Here is a 17,977-nt window from a genome sequence, read left to right on the forward strand (position 1 = left end):
AATGTGTGTGTGTGCGGGAGAGTGTGTGTGAGAGTGCGAGAGTGAGAGAGAGAGAATGTGTGTGTTTGTGAGTGAGAGTCTGTATGTGTGTCCGTGAGATTGTTTGAGAGAGCATGAGTGTGTGTGTATGTGTGTGTTAGGGTGAATGTGAGTGTGTGTGATTATGTTAGTGTGTGTGCGTGTGTGTGTGAGAGAGCGTGCGTGTCAGAGAGTTTGTCTGTGTGTGCATGAGAGTGTGTGTGTGTGTGTGCATGGTTTTGTGAGAGCGTGAGTCTGTGTGCGCGCATGCGTGTGAGGGGGGTGTGTGTGTGTTTGTGAGAGTGTGGGAGTGTTTGTGAGAGTGCATGTGTAAGAGAGCGAGTGAGTGTGTGTCTGAAGGAGTGTGATTGTGTGTGTTTGAGAGTGTATGAGTGTGTGTGTATATGAGGGTGTGTGTGTGTCTGAGAGCGCGTGTGTGTGTGTGTGTTTGAGAGTGTATGAGTGTGTGTGTCTGAGAGTGCGTGTGTGTGTGTGTTTCACTCCCAGTCTCAGACTTCTCTCTCACCCTCATCCCCACACACCAACAGCTGCTCCCACCCATTCACACAGTGGGCAAGGGTGTGAGTGGGTGAACATCCAGAGACTGGGAATGAGCCAGACACACACCAGTGTGTGTGAGAGAGAGGATGAGTGACTGTGTTTGAGAGTGTGTATATGTGTGTGTGTCAGAGAGCTTGTATGTGTGTATGAGAGTGTGTGTGTGTGTTTGAGAGTGTGGGTCAGTGTGTGAGAGAGTGAGAGTGTGTGAGGGTGTGTGTGTCAGAGAGGGTGCGTGTGCGAGTGACTGTGTGTGTGTGAGTGAATGTATGAGAGAGTGACTGTGTGTGCATGAGGGCGCGTGTGTGTTAGAGAGCATGAGTGTGAGTGTGTGTGTGTGAATGAGTGTGTGAGAGTGTGTGTGTGTGAGAGTGTGAGAGTGACTGTGTGTGTGTGTGTGTCAGAGTGTGTGTGTGTGTGAGCGTGAGTGTCTGTGAGAGTGAGAGCGTGTATGTGTGAGAATGTCTGTGTCAGAGATGGTATGAGAGTCTGTGAGAGAGAATATGTGTGTGTGTGAGGGTATGAGTGTGTGACAGAGTGTATGAGTGTGTGAGAGAGTGTGTGTGTATGTGAGAGTGTGTGTGTGAGTGAATGTGTGTGTGAGGGTGTGTGTATGTGTGTGTGAGGGAATGTGTGTGTGAGGGTATGAGTGTGTGAGAGTGTGTGTGTGTATGTGAGTGTGTGTGTATGTGTGTGTGTGAGAGGGAGTGTGTGAGTGTGTGTGAGAGTTTGTGTGAGTGTGTGTGTGTATGAGAGGGTGTGTGTGTATGAGAGTATGTCAGAAAGAAAGAGTGTGTGTGTGTGAGAGACAAAGAGTGCATGAGTGTGAGTGTGTGAGTGGTTTTGTGTGAGAGTGTATGTGTGTGTGAGAGAGTGGGTCAGTGTGTCAGAGAGTGTGTGTGTGAGAGGGAGTGTATGTGTTCATGAGTGTGAGTGTGCATGAGTGTGTGTTTGATAGAGCATGAGTGCGCATGCGAGTGCGTGTGTGAGAGAGTGTGGGTGACAGAGTGGGTGTGTTAGAGCGAGTGAGAGTGTATGTGCTTATGTTAGCAAGTGTGTGTGTGTGAATGTTCTTGTGTGAGAGTGTAAGAGTGTGTCTGTGATGGTTTGTGTGTGTTAGAGCGAGTGTGTGTGTGATTATGATAGCGAGTGTATGAGTGTGTGTCCTTGTGTGAGAGCGTAAGTGTGTGTGTGTGTGTGTGACAAAGTGTGTGAAAGAGGGTGTGAGTGTCTGAGAGCGCGTGTGTGTGTGTGTTTGAGAGTGTATGAGTGTGTGTGTATATGAGGGTGAGTGTCTGAGAGCGTGTGTGTGTGTGTTTGAGAGTTTTTGAGTGTATGTGTATATGAGGGTGTGTGTGTCTGAGAGCGTGTGTGTGTGTTTGAGAGTGTATGAGTGTGTGTGTCTGAGAGCGCGTGTGTGTGTCTGAGAGCGTGTGTGTGTGTGTGTTTGAGAGTGTATGAGTGTGTGTGTATATGAGGGTGTGTGTGTCTGAGAGCGTGTGTGTGTGTTTGAGAGTGTATGAGTGTGTGTGTATGAGGGTGTGTGTCTGAGAGCGTGTGTGTGTGTGTGTTTGAGAGTGTATGAGTGTGTGTGTGTCTGAGAGCGTGTGTGTGTGTGTGTGTGTTTGAGTGTATAAGTGTGTGTGTATATGAGGGTGTGTGTGTCTGAGAGCGTGTGTGTGTGTGTGTTTGAGAGTGTATGAGTGTGTGTGTATATGAGGGTGTGTGTGTCTGATAGCGTGTGTGTGTGTGTTTGAGAGTGTATGAGTGTGTGTGTATATGAGGGTGTGTGTCTGAGAGCGTGTGTGTGTGTGTTTGAGAGTGTATGAGTGTGTGTGTGTCTGAGAGCGTGTGTGTGTGTGTGTGTGTTTGAGGGTGTATGAGTGCGTGTGTATATGAGGGTGTGTGTGTCTGAGAGCGTGTGTGTGTGTGTTTGAGAGTGTATGAGTGTGTGTGTATATGAGGGTGTGTGTGTCTGAGAGCGTGTGTGTGTGTGTTTGAGAGTGTATGAGTGTGTGTGTATATGAGGGTGTGTGTGTCTGATAGCGTGTGTGTGTGTGTTTGAGAGTGTATGAGTGTGTGTGTGTCTGAGAGCGTGTGTGTGTGTGTGTGTGTTTGAGGGTGTATGAGTGTGTGTGTATATGAGGGTGTGTGTGTCTGAGAGCGTGTGTGTGTGTGTTTGAGAGTGTATGAGTGTGTGCGTATATGAGGGTGTGTGTGTGTGTTTCACTCCCAGTCTCAGACCTTCTCTCTCACCCTCATCCCCACACACCAACAGCTCCTCCCACCCACACACACAGTGGGCAAGGGTGTGAGTGGCTGAGCATCCAGAGACTGGGAATGAGCCAGACACACACACATACTGACCCTTTCACATTCTAATGGCCATCTTTATTAATTACTCCATTTTAAAATGATCAATTTATTGCTTTGCCATTGCTTTAGTTTTGCTCAGCAAGTTGTTTCTTTTCGTCATTCTCAACCTTTTTTGAAATTCATGTATCTTTCTGAAATTTGCTCATTGGTCCCTTGGGAAAAAAATGGAAATGTGTGACCGTCCACACACCCTGTTTTTAATCAGGAATCTATCTGGCTCTGCCTTAAAAACATTCAAAGACTCTGTTTCCACCGCCTCTCGAGGAAGAGAGTTCCAAAGACTCAAGACCCTCAGTGAAAAGATTTCGCCTCATCCCCATTTTAAATGAGTGACCCCTTATTTTTAAACAGTGACCCCTCGTTCTAGATTCTCCCACAAGAGGAAACATCCTCTCCACATCCACCCTGTCCAGACCCCTCAGGACCTTATATGTTTCAATCAAGTCGCCTCTCATAAACTCCAGTGGATACAAGCCTAACCTGTCCAACATTTCCTCATAAGACAACCCACCCATTCCAGGTATTAGTCTGGTAAACCTTCTCTGAACCGCTCCTAACACAACATTAATGAGTCTTGGACAAAGATTTGTACAAATCAATGGATTTAATGAAACGTCTGTTTATAAAAGTTGGACCAATATGGCACAGAGATCAAACATTTGCCCCACTGGGGATGCCATAAACAAGACTTTCCAATTCACCTTGAGATTCATGCAATTGTGTTAAATCAGAGTACAAAACACTGCTTATATTACAAAGTGTAAAAATAAATAAGACCTTTTATCTTTCGCACATTTCTGAATAAAAATAGCTGCAAAGAACAGAAATCAACCACGGCCAAGTCACTGCAAGGTCCCCACTGGGGTCAGGTTCCTCCACTGAGGTGAGATAAAGAATGACCAGAGATACAGAATCAGGTTCCCCAGGGTCCCAGTGTTTCAATGCTCTTCCCACATAGTCTGTGTCACTGAAACAAAACCCATCGCTCTATTCCGGCCACTGCAAAAGTCACTGATCTTTGATCACCAATGGGATCAACAGCTCCCTCAGTGAAAGAGGGAGCGAGGGGAAATCAGCCAGGGAACCTGCTCCTGATCACTGTCCAGTGATCCCTGATGGAGAGAGCATGTATCAACACTATGGCTTCCACACACACTGACTCTCACTGGGGTACGGGTCCCACACACACTGACTCTCACTGGGGTACGGGACCCACACACACTGACTCTCAATGGCTACAGGTTCCACAGTGTGTGTGGGACCTGTACCCCAGTGAGAGTCAGTGTGTGTGGCACCCGTACCCCAGTGAGAGTCAGTGGGTGTGGGACCCGTACCCCAGTGAGAGTCAGTGTGTGTGGGACCCGTACCCCAGTGAGAGTCAGTGTGTGTGGGTCCCGTACCCCAGTGACAGTCAGTGTGTGTGGGACCCGTACCCCAGTGAGAGTCAGTGTGTGTGGGACCCGTACCCCAGTGAGAGTCAGTGTGTGTGGGACCCGTACCCCTGTGAGAGTCAGTGTGCGTGGAACCCATACCCCAGTGAGAGTCAGTGTGTGTGGGACCTGTATCCCAGTGAGAGTCAGTGTGTGTGGGACCCCTAGCTCAGTGACAAAGCAGCAATTTGGACAAAGGAGGAGAAAAAAATTTGAACAATGAAAATTTGTGGTTGAACAACAAACTGAATTTTTTTCTTATTCACGTTATGAAATATCTCCAAACAACACAATCCAACACACAGCAAGACATCTCCCGGAGAGCTCAGCCACAGACTAACTCTCTGAGGCTCACTGTGCTATTGGCTGTCACTGATTCCCAATCGAGCTTTGGATAGTGATCGTCACTGTTCAGTTCTCGAACCCCTTCGCATTTTCCCTGTTGTTCTTCGATATTCCAGATCTCAACAATCTGGACACTTCTTAAACTCGAAAATGGAACATTCTACACGCAGCCCAATGAGAACTGTGTGGAATTCAAGAAGCGGTTAGGATTGAGTGTCTGTGAAGAGGGATCGCTGGTGGTTTAAGAATTGTGGAAAATTTCGGAGTGAGGGAGCTGGTCTCCGATTTGGAGCTTCTGAGTAGCCACCTGGTGAATCAGCGTTGGAGGAATCTCAGTCTCTGCATTCAGCCCCAGTCCTTGACTTGCGTTTCAAATACATTAAAAATGTTAAACATATGTAAATCTGAATTGCAGTCTCATGATATCATCTACTCCTGACCTTGCAAAGTAGTTTACAGGCAATTTACCAACTGGCCAGTCTTCACTGGCCATTGATAGAAAATCTGTTCTTTTATAGTCTCAGTAAATTACAATGATTATTTTACACAGCAGTTGTGCAAATTAAGGATAAAAATAGGAAAGTGAGGATTCACATCCTTTAAGTAGAGTTCTAATCTTTATTTACACTGGATTCTCCTGGAATCACATCAGGATTTGTTTAGGATTCTGGGCAAAGGGCAGGGGCAGTGTGTCACACAACACTGTCACACCGTCACATAACACTGTCACACCGTCACATAACACTGTCACACCGTCACATAACACTGTCATACCGTCACATAACATTGTCACATAACACTGTCATACCGTCACATAACACTGTCACACTGTCACATAACACTGTCACACCATCACATAACACTGTCACACTGTCACATAACACTGTCACATAAGACTGTCACACCGTCACATAACACTGTCAAACCGTCACATAACACTGTCACACTGTCACATAACACTATCACACCATCACATAACACTGTCACACTGTCACATAAGACTGTCACACCGTCACATAACACTGTCATACCGTCACATAACACTGTCACACTGTCACATAACACTATCACACCATCACATAACACTGTCACACAGTCACATAACACTGTCACACCGTCAAATAACACTGTCACGCCATCATATAACATTATCACACTGTCATATAACGCTGTCACACCGGCACACAACACTGTCACACAACACTGTCATACTGTCACAAAACACTGTCACACAACACTGTCACACACTTGTCATACCATCATATGACACTGTCACACAACACTGTCACACTGTCATATAACACTGTCACATACCGCTGTCACACAGTCGAATAACACTGTCACACAGTCACATAGCACTATCACACAGTCACATAACACTGTCACACAACACTGTCACACCGTCACATAACACTGTCACACTGGCAGACAACACTGTCACACTGGCAAACATTGTCACACCATCACACAACACTGTCACACAGTCACATAACACTGTCACACAGACACATAATGCTGTCACACCGTCATACAATGCTGTCACATCGTCACATAACGTTGTCACACTGGCACACAACACTGTCACATAACACTGTCACATAACACTATCATATAACACTGCCATATAACGCTGTCACACACCACTGTTACACTGTCACATAATACCGTCATGTCACCCTGTCACAGAACACTGTCAAATAATACTGTCACATTATCATATAACGCAGTCACACTGTTGCATGACACTTATGCTGACACATAACAATGTTACACTGTCACATTGTAACATAACACTGTCCCTCTGTCACAGAATTACTGTCACCCTATCACATTGTCACACTGACATATCACACTTTCACATAACGCTGTCACCTTATCACATAACACTCCCATACTGTCGCTGAACACTGCACATAACACTCTCACATTGTCACATAACACTGTCATACTGTCACATAATACTCTTACACTGTCACACACTATCACTTAATACTGTCACAGAATATTGTCCATTGTCCTGTCACACTGTCACAGAACACTGTCACACACCTTCACCTAACACTGTCACACTGTCACACACCTTCACCTAACACTGTCACACACCTTCACCTAACACTGTCACACTGTCCGTAACACTGTTAATGAATGTCATATAAAACATCCAATAGGAGGCCTGACCACTGCAGACCACTGGTCAGGATTTTCAGTTAGAAATCATGGTCATGCAGCTGGAAATGTGACTCATTTCTGAAGGTTAATTCATTTCACCGTGAACAGAAGAAAACCTTTAACAGAATTGTTTTCAAAACCCACAGGCTTCTCAGGACATTTGTGAAGGAACATTTCAGAGGTGAGGGCAGAGTTCAGGAGTGAAGGGGTAAGAGTCCTTGATATCAGCTATTGAGCAGGTATAGGGCAGGCACGAGTGGGGGTGTGACCCAAGGGGCTGTGAATACTTGTACCCGCTGTGTGATAGGCAAAACGGGCTGCAGGGAATAAACAGAGAAAACCATTTCAAGAGTTTAAAGAGGAAAATTCAACTTCCCTTTTCCTGCTTAACAGGAAATTCCAAACTGAGGCTAGCATCATGTTTCTGAGCTCCCCGAAGCCTAACCTTCATTGACCTCTGACCCTAAGCATCATTGATGCCTAATGTGAATCTTGACCATCACTAAACCCTGACCAGAACCTGAACCCAAACACTCACTGAGCCCGCTTGCAAGTGTGTGAGAGTGTGAAAGTCAGTGGGTCACTCAGGGTTCCTGTCTCCTTGTCTTTATTCTGGTCTGGGTTTAAGAGAGTCTGACACAGTGAAAAGGTGAAGATAAATAACACCAGTGATATCCCCATCAAACACTCCCAGGACAGCTACAGCACGGGGTTAGATACAGAGGATCTACACTGGTTCAATAATCTATTTAAGCCCTATCCCTCAATTAGGGAACTCCTGCTCCAACTGTCTGGCATTTTTCAACTCCCCACTTCAACTCTCTGAGGCTCAGAATCAGTTTGTCTCCAATCTCCTGGTAATGGTGGTGAGTTAGTTAATTGATGAATGAAATGCTGTTTTCATTCTGTTGACCTGGACTGTTTGGTGATTTGTTTCTTAGACTCTGACACCATCTCTTCCTAAACCTTTGCACAACGTCACAATGTTCAGGCGGCTGCTCTCACTGTGATCAGGGCCCAGTCTCTGCACCTTGTGAGTCTGAGTGAAGCTCATTGGTGCTGACCAAAGTTGAAATTATATTCGTAGTTCTGGTTCCTCTGCATTGTCTAAGGAGTGCTCGGTGCTAATCATTGAGGTTGAAGGTCCTTGGGAAACATCGAACGGGGATACAGCAGGTGATCGAGCTGCCAGAGGTGAGAGAGATGGGGAGAAGCTGGGAGACATGGCTGCCGATGTTATTGAGGCATCGCTGGTGATGGGGGACCGCGGCATTCCTGTCACGTGGCTATGGGTACGACCCACAGCCAGCCGAGGAGGTACAGACATGGCGTTGGGATGGGCCACAGAGGTGATGAGTGGAGGGGGATCAATACGAGGTTTGGGGTCCACTTTGGGTTTTGATTGGAAGTGTTTGCGAGGTGCACTCTCATCCTTGAGTCGAGCGATCTCAGTGAAGACACTGGCCAATGGCTGGAACTGTGGGCACCAGTTAAGCAGGTAGTCCCAGTTGTAGCTGCCTCTCAGTTCCTCATCGCTGGCAACAATGGCTGTCAGGGATCCTTGGGCTGATGGGCACCCATCTTCAGCAAAGACATAGTCTTTGGCTTGACAAACTCCCAGGCCCACTCCTGTTCGCATATAGCCACCTCCATCATCTCTGTACAGCTGCTGTTGTCCGACTGGCATCAGGAGACCACTGCTTTTCTTATGTTTAAACCACTCCATCCCTGGGTCAGTGGAAACGTCCGACATCTGATCAGCATCTTGCTGGATGCCAGAATCTGGGCCACGCGTAGACACATGTTCCTGCATGGAGGAAGTGATACTGCTCACACGTGGATACTCATTGATCATCCGAATTTCATTGTCTTCCACTGCTTCTGCCTCTGCTGATCCACGGCCACTAGAGTGCGAGGGATCTATCGAGTCCCCTCTGGTGTATGGACTTCCCACCACTGTCGGCTCCGCTGAGTATCCTGGCAACGTTTGATGGTAGATGCGGTCACTGGCTGGTAATGTAGCATCGTCTGCTCCCAATTTCTGTAAGGTGTTGTCCTGAATGTTGTTGAGTTGTGAACTGGTTTCTTCGTGATTCTTTCTCCTCCTGGCTCGTACAATCACCAGAGCTAAGCCAATGATGGCGAGAATCCCTCCAATACCCAGAGACGCTGCCAAGGCAACAATCAGCAGCAGGTTCACCTCAGGAGCTAGGCCAAAGGAGGTCTGGGTAATGTCGACACTTGCTTGGGTGATTGTGGACCTGGAAGTAGCCAATGGGCTCTTGGCTTGGATGTTCAGAGTCAGTGTCCGTGTTTCCCTCTTTGACCGCTTGCTCTGGTGTCTCTGACTATCCATCTTGAGAATAATGTCACCTGTGGTTTTGTTCACCTCAAAGTATTGTGATGGTGTCAACAGCGAGTACAGGACAATCCCATCCAGACCTCCATCCTCATCTGTAGCCATTACCTGCCCAATGATCTGGCCCTTCTTTGCATTCTCTGGAACAACAAAGTTGTATGTTGGGTTGACAAACACTGGGTCGTACTCGTCCTCACCGGTGACAAGTACCTGGACAGTGACAGTCGCTGAGGAATTCCCAGAATCCACTGCTTTCACCACAACTTGGAAGGTGTTTAACTTCTCGAAATCAAAGGAGAGTTTTGTGCGGAGTGCTCCTGTGGACTGGTTAATGTAAAAAATCTCTTTCTCTTTTCCTAGGCCCTGCTGGGAGATGGGTTGGCTGATTATCGAGTATTGTAGCTTGCCAAATATTCCACAGTCAAAGTCAATGGCGTGAACTTTAGTCACAAGTGAATGAGCGGGTAGATTTTCTCGAATGTTGGCACTCAGCTTTTCCATTGGGAAAAAGGGGTAATTGTCATTCACATCTTTAACTTCTACCATCAATGGGACCAGGGCAAAGTTGGAATGAGGGCCCTGGCTGTCGGTCACCTGGATAATGAAGGTGTGTCGATCCCGCGCCTCTCGGTCCAGTGGCTTCACCAATCTCACTAGTCCTGTTGTTTCGCTGACTGCAAACTGCCCGTTCTCATCGCCGGATGTGATGGTGTATCTGAGCTCCGAGTTCTGGCCAGAGTCTGGATCGTGGGCTGCCACCCGGACTATCTCAGTTCCCACGGCAACATTTTCACTCACTGTCACCTTGTACTGTGTACGGTTAAAAATTGGGGGATTATCATTCACATCCTGGATGGTTATGACGGCTGAAACAACAGCACTGTGCTGAGGAACGCCACGGTCTGACGCTGCGATGGTTAAATTGTACTCGGAGACAGTTTCAAAATCCAAAACATCCAGGAGGACAATGGACCCCAATGTTCTGAACTGACCGTTTTCAACCTGGACGCTGGTCTCCACCTGGAAAACATTGGCGGTGTTGCCATTGACGATGGTGTAATCCAAGCCGTTGTTATCTCGGGAAATATCAGAGTCCATGGCCTCCAAGGTGAGGATTGTACTCCCGGGTCGGATGTCCTCCAGAATGTGGGCCATGTACACTCTGTGGGTAAAGGTTGGCGAATGGTCATTGATGTCCAGGACCTGGATCTGGACAGTGGTGAGAGAGGAAAGAGGGGGAGAGCCTCCATCTCGCGCCTCAATCACCAGGTCCAATGGCTCGGAGACCCCAAAATCCACTTCTCGTACAGTAAATAGGGTCCCTAAAACAGAGAAAACAAGCCATAGTATAAACCAGCACTCGCACAGAGTTATCACCCACTCCCGCGCTCCCCCGAACTTTAAACTAACTCGGCAGGGGTGTGAGAACCAGGAAAGAATATTAGAGAGGAATACCAGGGGGCACGGAATACTGGGAGGGACAGATAGCACTAGTATAGGGAATAGTAAGTTAATAGGTGAAGTCAGGGTGAGGGAGAAAGTAACAGAATCTAAATCAGGGTTACTGTGCATGTGTGTGAATACACGGAGTATAGTGAATAAGATTGGGGAGTTACAGGTGCAGATTGCCATGTGGAAATATAATGTTGTGGCGATAACAGAGACCTGGCTCAAGGAAGGGCAGAACTGGGTGTTAAATATTCCTGGGTACAAGGTGTTCAGAAGAGATAGGAAAGGAGGAGGGGTGTCGGAGTTGGTTAAGGAGAGCATTGCAGTGCTGGAGAAAGAGGATGTCCCAGAGGGTTCAAGGACAGAATCAATTTGGCTCAAGCTAAGGAGCAAAAAGGGGAGAATTACATTGCTCAGTTAGACCACCAAATAGTGAGAAGGACGTAGAAGAACAAATCTGCAGGGAAATTATAGAGAGATGCAGACATTATAGAGTAGTTATAATGGGGGACTTCAATTACCTGAATGTAGACTGGGACAGTGGTAGTGTAAAGGGTGGAGAGGGGCAAATGTTCCTAGATTGTGTTCAGAATTTTCTACAGCAGTGTGTGTCCAATCCAACAAGAAAAGATGCACTGTTGGACTTGGTTTTTGGAAATGAGGTGGGCCAAGTAGATCAAGTGGTAGTGGAGGAACATTTAGGAGACAGTGATCATTGTATTGTACATTTTAGGATGATGATAGAAAAGGACGATAGGCGATCCAGGATAAGAATAATTAACTGGACAAGGGCCAACTTCAATGGGGCAAGAACAGAGCTGGGCCAGATAGACTGGAATGAATGATTGGCAGGAAAAACTGTAGCTGAACATTGGGCTACCTCCAAAAAAGAATTGGTTCAGGCACAGACAAGGTGTATTCCATCGAAAGGGAAAGGTAGGGCAAACAAATCCAGAGCTCCCTGGATGGAAAAGGAGATTGAAATTAAGATAAAGAAGAAAAAGTGTGTCTATGACAGTGTCAGGTAGAAAATACAATTGAGAACCAAGAGGAATACAGAAGGTTCAGAGGGGAGGTGAAAAAGTATTTTGGAGAAGTGAAGAGGGATTATGACAAAAGACTGGCAGCCAACATAAAGGGGAATCCCAAAGTCTTCTATAGGCATATAAATAGGAAAAGGGTGGTTAAAGGAGGAGTAGGGCTGATTAGGGACCTAACAGGGAAATTACAAATGGACGAAGGGGCCATGGCTGAGGTATTAAATGAATACTTTGCATTTGTCTTCACCAAGGAGGTAGATACTACCCAGGCCATGGTGACAGACGAGGAAACTCTGTCACTAGAAGGGTTCAAAATTGACAAGGAGGAAGTGATAGATAAACTGTTGGATAGGTTGACAAGGCACCGGGACTGGATGAGATACATCCAAGGATATTGAAGGAAGCGAGAGTAGAAATTGCTGGGGCACTGGCCACAATCTTTCAGTCTTCCCCAGGCTCAGGGGAGGTGCCAGAGGGCTGGGGAACTGCAAACATTATGCCCTTGTTCAAAAAAAGTTGTGAGGATAAGCCCAGCAATTACAGACCAGCCAGTTTAACTTCAGTGGTGGGCAAGATTCTAGAAACAATTATTTGGGATAGAATTAATAATCATATAGAAAAATATGGGTTGATAAGGAAGAGCCAGCATGGATTTCTAAAGGGGAAACAATGTTTAACTAACTTGCTGGAGTTTTTTGAAGAGGTAACAGAGAGTTGATGAGGGTAATGCTGTTGATGTGATGTACATGGACTTTCAAAAGGCATTTGACACAGTGCCACACAACAGACTTGTGAGAAAAGTTATTTTTCATGGAATAAAAGGGACATTAGCAACATGGATACAAAATTGGCTGAAAAATAGGAAGCAGAGAGTAATGGTTAATGGATATTTTTCGGGCTGGAGGAAGGTTTGTAGTGGAGTTCCCCAGGGGTCGATATTGGGACCCTTGCTTTTCCTGATATATATAAATGATCTAGATCTTGATATGCAGGGGACAATTTTAAAGTTTGCGGATGATATGAAGCTGGGGAGTGTTGTGAACTGCGAGGAGGATGGTGTGGAACTTCAAGAGGACAAGTTGGTGGAGTGGGCAGATAGGTGGCAGATGAAGTTCAATGTGGAGAAGTGTGAGGTGATGCATTTTGGTAGGAAGAACATGGATAGACAATATAAAATAAGGGGTGAAATTTTGAAGGGGGTGCAGGAGCAGAAAGACCTGGGTGTATATGTGTGTAGATCATCACAGGACAGGTGGAGAGAGCAGTTAATAAGGTATACAGTATCCTGGGCTTTATTAATAGGGACTTTATTAATAACAGCATAGAGTACAAGTGCAAGGAGGTTATGCTGAATTAATATAAGGCTCTCATTAGACCTCAGCTGGAATATTGTGTACAGTTCTGGGCAACACATTATAGGAAGAATGTAAACACATTGGAGAGAGTGCAGAAGAGGTTTACAAGAATGGTTCCAGAGATGAGAAACTTCAGCTATGAGGATAGATAGGAGAGGTTGGGACTGTTCTCCTTGGAGAGAAGAAGACTAAGAGGAGATATGATAGAGATGTTCAAAATCATGAGGGGGCTGGACAGAGTAGATAGGGAGAAGCTGTTCCCACTCGTAAAAGGATCAAGAACGAGAGGGCACAGATTTAAAGTGATTTGCAAAAGAAGCAAACGTGATGTGAGAAAAAACTTTTTCACACAACGAGTGGTTTGGGTCAGGAATGCACTGCCTGGAAGTGTGGTGGAGGCAGGTTCAATCGAGGCATTCAAGAGGGCATTAGATGATTATTTGAATAGAAACAATGTGCAGGGGTATAGGGAAAAGGCAGGGCAATGGCACTAGGTCATAATGTTCTTTCGGAGAGCCGGTGTAGACATGATGGGCTGAATGGCCTCCTTCTGCATTGTCACAATTCTCAGTGTCTTTGCAACTCTCTCCCTCAAAAGGTAGTGGAAGCAAAGTCTGAATATTTTTAAGGCAGAGCTGGATAGATTCTTGACAAGCAAGGGGGTGAAAGGTTATCGGGGGTGGGCAGGAATGTGGGATTGAGCTTACATTCAGATCAGTATCGATCTTATTGAATGGGGGAGCAGGTTCGAGGGGCCGAGTAGCCTACTCCTGCTCCTAATTCGTATGTTCACATGTTTCCCTGATTCCCCCCTCCCCATCCTTCACTCACTCACTTTCACACGCTCTCCCCCCAGCAGCCGCCCACAACTTCAATCACCCCCCCGCCCCCCTCAACCTTTCTGCTGCCCTGTTTCTGGCCCCCAAGGTCACTCACCATTGTGAGGGTCGATAGAAAATACCCCAGTTGATGGTGACGTCAGCCTGTAGAGAATTTGTCCATTCTCTCCAGAATCTCGGTCAGTCGCTGTCACAGTAACGATGCTACAGCCGGAACTCACAAACTCTGACATTGTTACCTGACAGGGGAATAAAATGGACAGAAGCTCAAGCTCATAGCACAAGATCGTACTAAACATCACACAGTTTTCATCATTTACACATGTGTCTCAGTGTCAGCTCCTGTACAGTCCGTGTGTGTGTCTCAGTGTCAGCTCCTGTAGGTTCCGTGTGTGTGTCTCAGTGTCAGCTCCTGTACAGTCCGTGTGTATGTCTCAGTGTCAGCTCCTGTACAGTCCGTGTGTGTGTCTCAGTGTCAGCTCCTGTACAGTCCATGTGTGTGTGTGTGTGTGTGTCTCAGTGTCAGCTCCTGTACGGTCCATGTGTGTGTGTCTCAGTGTCAGCTCCTGTACGGTCCGTGTGTGTGTCTCAGTGTCAGCTCCTGTACAGTCCGTGTGTGTCTCAGTGTCAGCTCCTGTACGGTCTGTGTGTGTGTCTCAGTGTCAGCTCCTGTAGGTTCCGTGTGTGTCTCAGTGTCAGCTCCTGTACAGTCCATGTGTGTGTGTGTGTGTGTGTGTGTGTGTGTCACAGTGTCAGCTCCTGTACAGTCCGTGTGTGTGTGTCTCAGTGTCAGCTCCTGTACGGTCCGTGTGTGTGTGTCTCAGTGTCAGCTCCTGTACAGTCCGTGTGTGTGTGTGTGTGTGTCACAGTGTCAGCTCCTGTACAGTCCGTGTGTGTGTGTCTCAGTGTCAGCTCCTGTACGGTCCATGTGTGTGTGTCTCAGTGTCAGCTCCTGTACAGTCCATGTGTGTGTGTGTGTGTGTGTGTGTGTGTCACAGTGTCAGCTCCTGTACGGTCCATGTGTGTGTGTCTCAGTGTCAGCTCCTGTACGGTCCGTGTGTGTGTTTCAGTGTCAGCTCCTGTGCAGTCCATGTGTGTGTGTGTGTGTGTGTGTGTGTCACAGTGTCAGCTCCTGTACGGTCCATGTGTGTGTGTCACAGTGTCAGCTCCTGTACGGTCCGTGTGTATGTCTCAGTGTCAGCTCCTGTACGGTCCGTGTGTGTGTTTCAGTGTCAGCTCCTGTGCAGTCCATGTGTGTGTGTGTGTGTGTCACAGTGTCAGCTCCTGTACGGTCCATGTGTGTGTGTCACAGTGTCAGCTCCTGTACGGTCCGTGTGTATGTCTCAGTGTCAGCTCCTGTACGGTCCGTGTGTGTGTTTCAGTGTCAGCTCCTGTGCAGTCCATGTGTGTGTGTGTGTGTGTCACAGTGTCAGCTCCTGTACAGTCCGTGTGTGTGTGTCACAGTGTCAGCTCCTGTACGGTCCGTGTGTATGTCTCAGTGTCAGCTCCTGTACGGTCCGTGTGTGTGTTTCAGTGTCAGCTCCTGTGCAGTCCATGTGTGTGTGTGTGTGTGTCACAGTGTCAGCTCCTGTACGGTCCATGTGTGTGTGTCTCAGTGTCAGCTCCTGTACGGTCCGTGTGTGTGTTTCAGTATCAGCTCCTGTGCAGTCCATGTGTGTGTGTCTCAGTGTCAGTGGCTCCCTCTCACCTGATACAAATCCTGTACAAAGACTGGAGGATTGTCATTAACATCCTCAACTACAATGGTCAGATTAGCCTCAGTTCCATGTTTCGAGTCGGATGTTTGGACTGTGAGCATATACCAGCTCCGATCTTCGAAGTCCAGTGTGTCTGACAGAGAGATGATGCCATGGTAAGGATTGATGCTGAACTTCTGACTCCCTGTCACCAACTTGTAGGACAACACAGGACCGGAATCCACATCATTTCCTGTCACCTTGGTGATCTCTGAGCCAATCAGTGCATCTGTAGCCAGGATAGAGAGAGAGGGAGATGAGTCACAAAGTCTCTGGAGGGTGATTCCTGCCTCATGCCCGGGGAGGGAATGTCCTGCCTGGGGTGGACAGGTAGCTGGCCTGGCCAGAAGGTGCTGGGTAAGGAGATAAACACACCAATCTCTCAGCCCTCAATCTCTGCTGCTTTACTCAGAGACATCACAAGAACTTATATTTGTACTTTTAACACAATAAAATGCCCCAGGGTGAGCAAAATAAAACAAAATCTGGCACCAAACCACAAAAGGAGAAACCAGATCAGGGGACCAAAAACTTGGGCAAAAAGGTAAGTTTTAAGAAGTGTCTTAAAGGAGCAAAGCGATGTAGAGAGGCAGAGAGGTTGTGGGTGGGAATTCCAGAGATTAAGTGAGGGATCCCAACAAGGATAAACATTTTAAAACCAAGACATTGCTTAACCGGTAGCCAATCGAGTACAGGAATGATAGGGAATGGTACTTGCTGTGGGTTAAGAAATGGGCAGTGGAGTTCTGGATAACCTCAAGTTTGCAGAGTGTAGAATGTGGAATACTAGCCAAGAGTGTGTTGAAATAATTGAGTCTAGAGGCAAGGAATACACGAATGAGCGTTTTAGCATCAGATGAACTGAGCAGAAGCTAAGTCATAAGATTAAATAGTTTATCTAGCACAGAACCAGGCCATTCAACCCAACCAGACCATGTGGGTGTTTACGTTCCTCTCAAACCTCATCCCATCGTTCCTCATCTAAATCTACCATTGGAACACTCTATTTCCTTCTCCCTCAGATGTTTATCCTGTTTCCCCTTAAATGTTTTTTGTTTTAACCTCCTGACTTCCCAATGTCTGCCCACCATCTACAAGGCACAAGTCAGGGGTGTGATGGAATACTCCCCACTTGCCTGGATGAGTGCAGCTCCAGCAACACTCAAGAAGCTTGACACCGTCCAGAACAAGGCAGCCCCGCTTGATCTGCAAAACACCTGTTCAATTCATCTGTCACCTCCTTATTTTCCATTATCTTTCCTTCTCACTTTCTATGGGACCAACGCTCACTTTGTTAACATCTTTTTAAAAAATCTATAAAAACTTATACCATCTGTTTTTATATTTCTAGCTAGCTTTCTCTCATCCTCAACTTTTTCCCTCTTAATATTTTTTTAGTTATTCTTTGCTGGTTCTTAAAATCTGCCCAATCTTCTGACTGACCAGTGATCTTTGCAGATTTGTAGTGTTTCTTTCAATTTGATACCATCCTTAACTTCTTTATCCAGCTACGAATGATGCATCCTTCTCAAAGAGTCTTTTTTTTCTCACGGGGATAAACCTTTGCTGAGACTTATTAAAAGCCTGCCACAGTATCTCTACTGTCCTACTTTTAACCTAGTTTCCCAGTTCACTTTAGTTAGCTCTTCTTTCATACCCTTATAATTGCCTTTTTTCAAGTTTAAAACATTAGTCTTAGATTCACACTTCACTCCTCCAAATGGAAAGGGGTATGTGAGAAAACATGCGACTACACCAGAATGAGACAGAGGCTGATTGAGTAGCGAACTGGGTTTACATGGTAAGCTCTGGTAAGTCCTTTTCAGCTTTTAACTGCAGATTAAGAATCAAGATGTGACATAGTACTAACCTTCAGGTTAACTTGTTAAACAGAAAACTACATGGGGTGGCAGTTATCTGTCAATCAACTGAAAATAGTTGGTTCAAGAGGTGTTAATTACTGTAGCAAAAAGCTAAACTAGCTAATGACTCATCAGAGGGCCTATAAAAGAGACAGGCTACCTGTTTATGAATTGAGTTGTTTTAGTTCAAAGGGGGATATATGCAGATTGTAAACGGTGTAAGGTAAAGATAGGGTAAGTTTGTTTTTACAAGTCTAAGAGCTAGCGTAAAGAAACGAGTTTAATCAATTCTAGGAAGAAAGCATTTCTGAAGAGACTGCTTAAGACAATAGAGAGATCAAAGGGAAGGAACGCAATTAAGGAAATACTGAAGCCCAGGTGGGGGCAGCTGCTCAGGTCTCCCAGAAGACAGCAGGATAG

At 46.4% G+C, this 17,977-nt stretch overlaps 1 protein-coding gene across 2 annotated transcripts in view; it reads right to left on the reverse strand.

Moving 5' to 3' along the window:
• Positions 1 to 6,403: 6,403 nt before the first annotated feature.
• The window catches only part of LOC144682521 (protocadherin-16-like), a 357,547-nt gene continuing 345,973 nt past the window's right edge, over positions 6,404 to 17,977 (reverse strand). The window contains exons 18-21 of one of the 2 annotated variants that reach the window (XR_013577065.1): positions 15,647 to 15,924; positions 14,036 to 14,177; positions 6,831 to 10,577; positions 6,404 to 6,776 (exon numbers count right to left, since the gene is read on the reverse strand). Coding sequence is in view for 1 of the 2 variants with exons in the window: in XM_078544911.1 (XP_078401037.1) it covers positions 7,972 to 10,577; positions 14,036 to 14,177; positions 15,647 to 15,924 (3,026 nt within the window). In the remaining variant the exon portion in view is untranslated. Of the gene's footprint in view, positions 6,777 to 6,815; positions 10,578 to 14,035; positions 14,178 to 15,646; positions 15,925 to 17,977 lie in introns of those variants that run through there. The other variant, XM_078544911.1, reaches the window with a different exon arrangement.

The sequence above is a fragment of the Cetorhinus maximus genome, chromosome 7, assembly GCF_964194155.1.
Source record: "Cetorhinus maximus chromosome 7, sCetMax3.hap1.1, whole genome shotgun sequence".
Classification (NCBI taxonomy): Eukaryota; Metazoa; Chordata; class Chondrichthyes; order Lamniformes; family Cetorhinidae; genus Cetorhinus; species Cetorhinus maximus.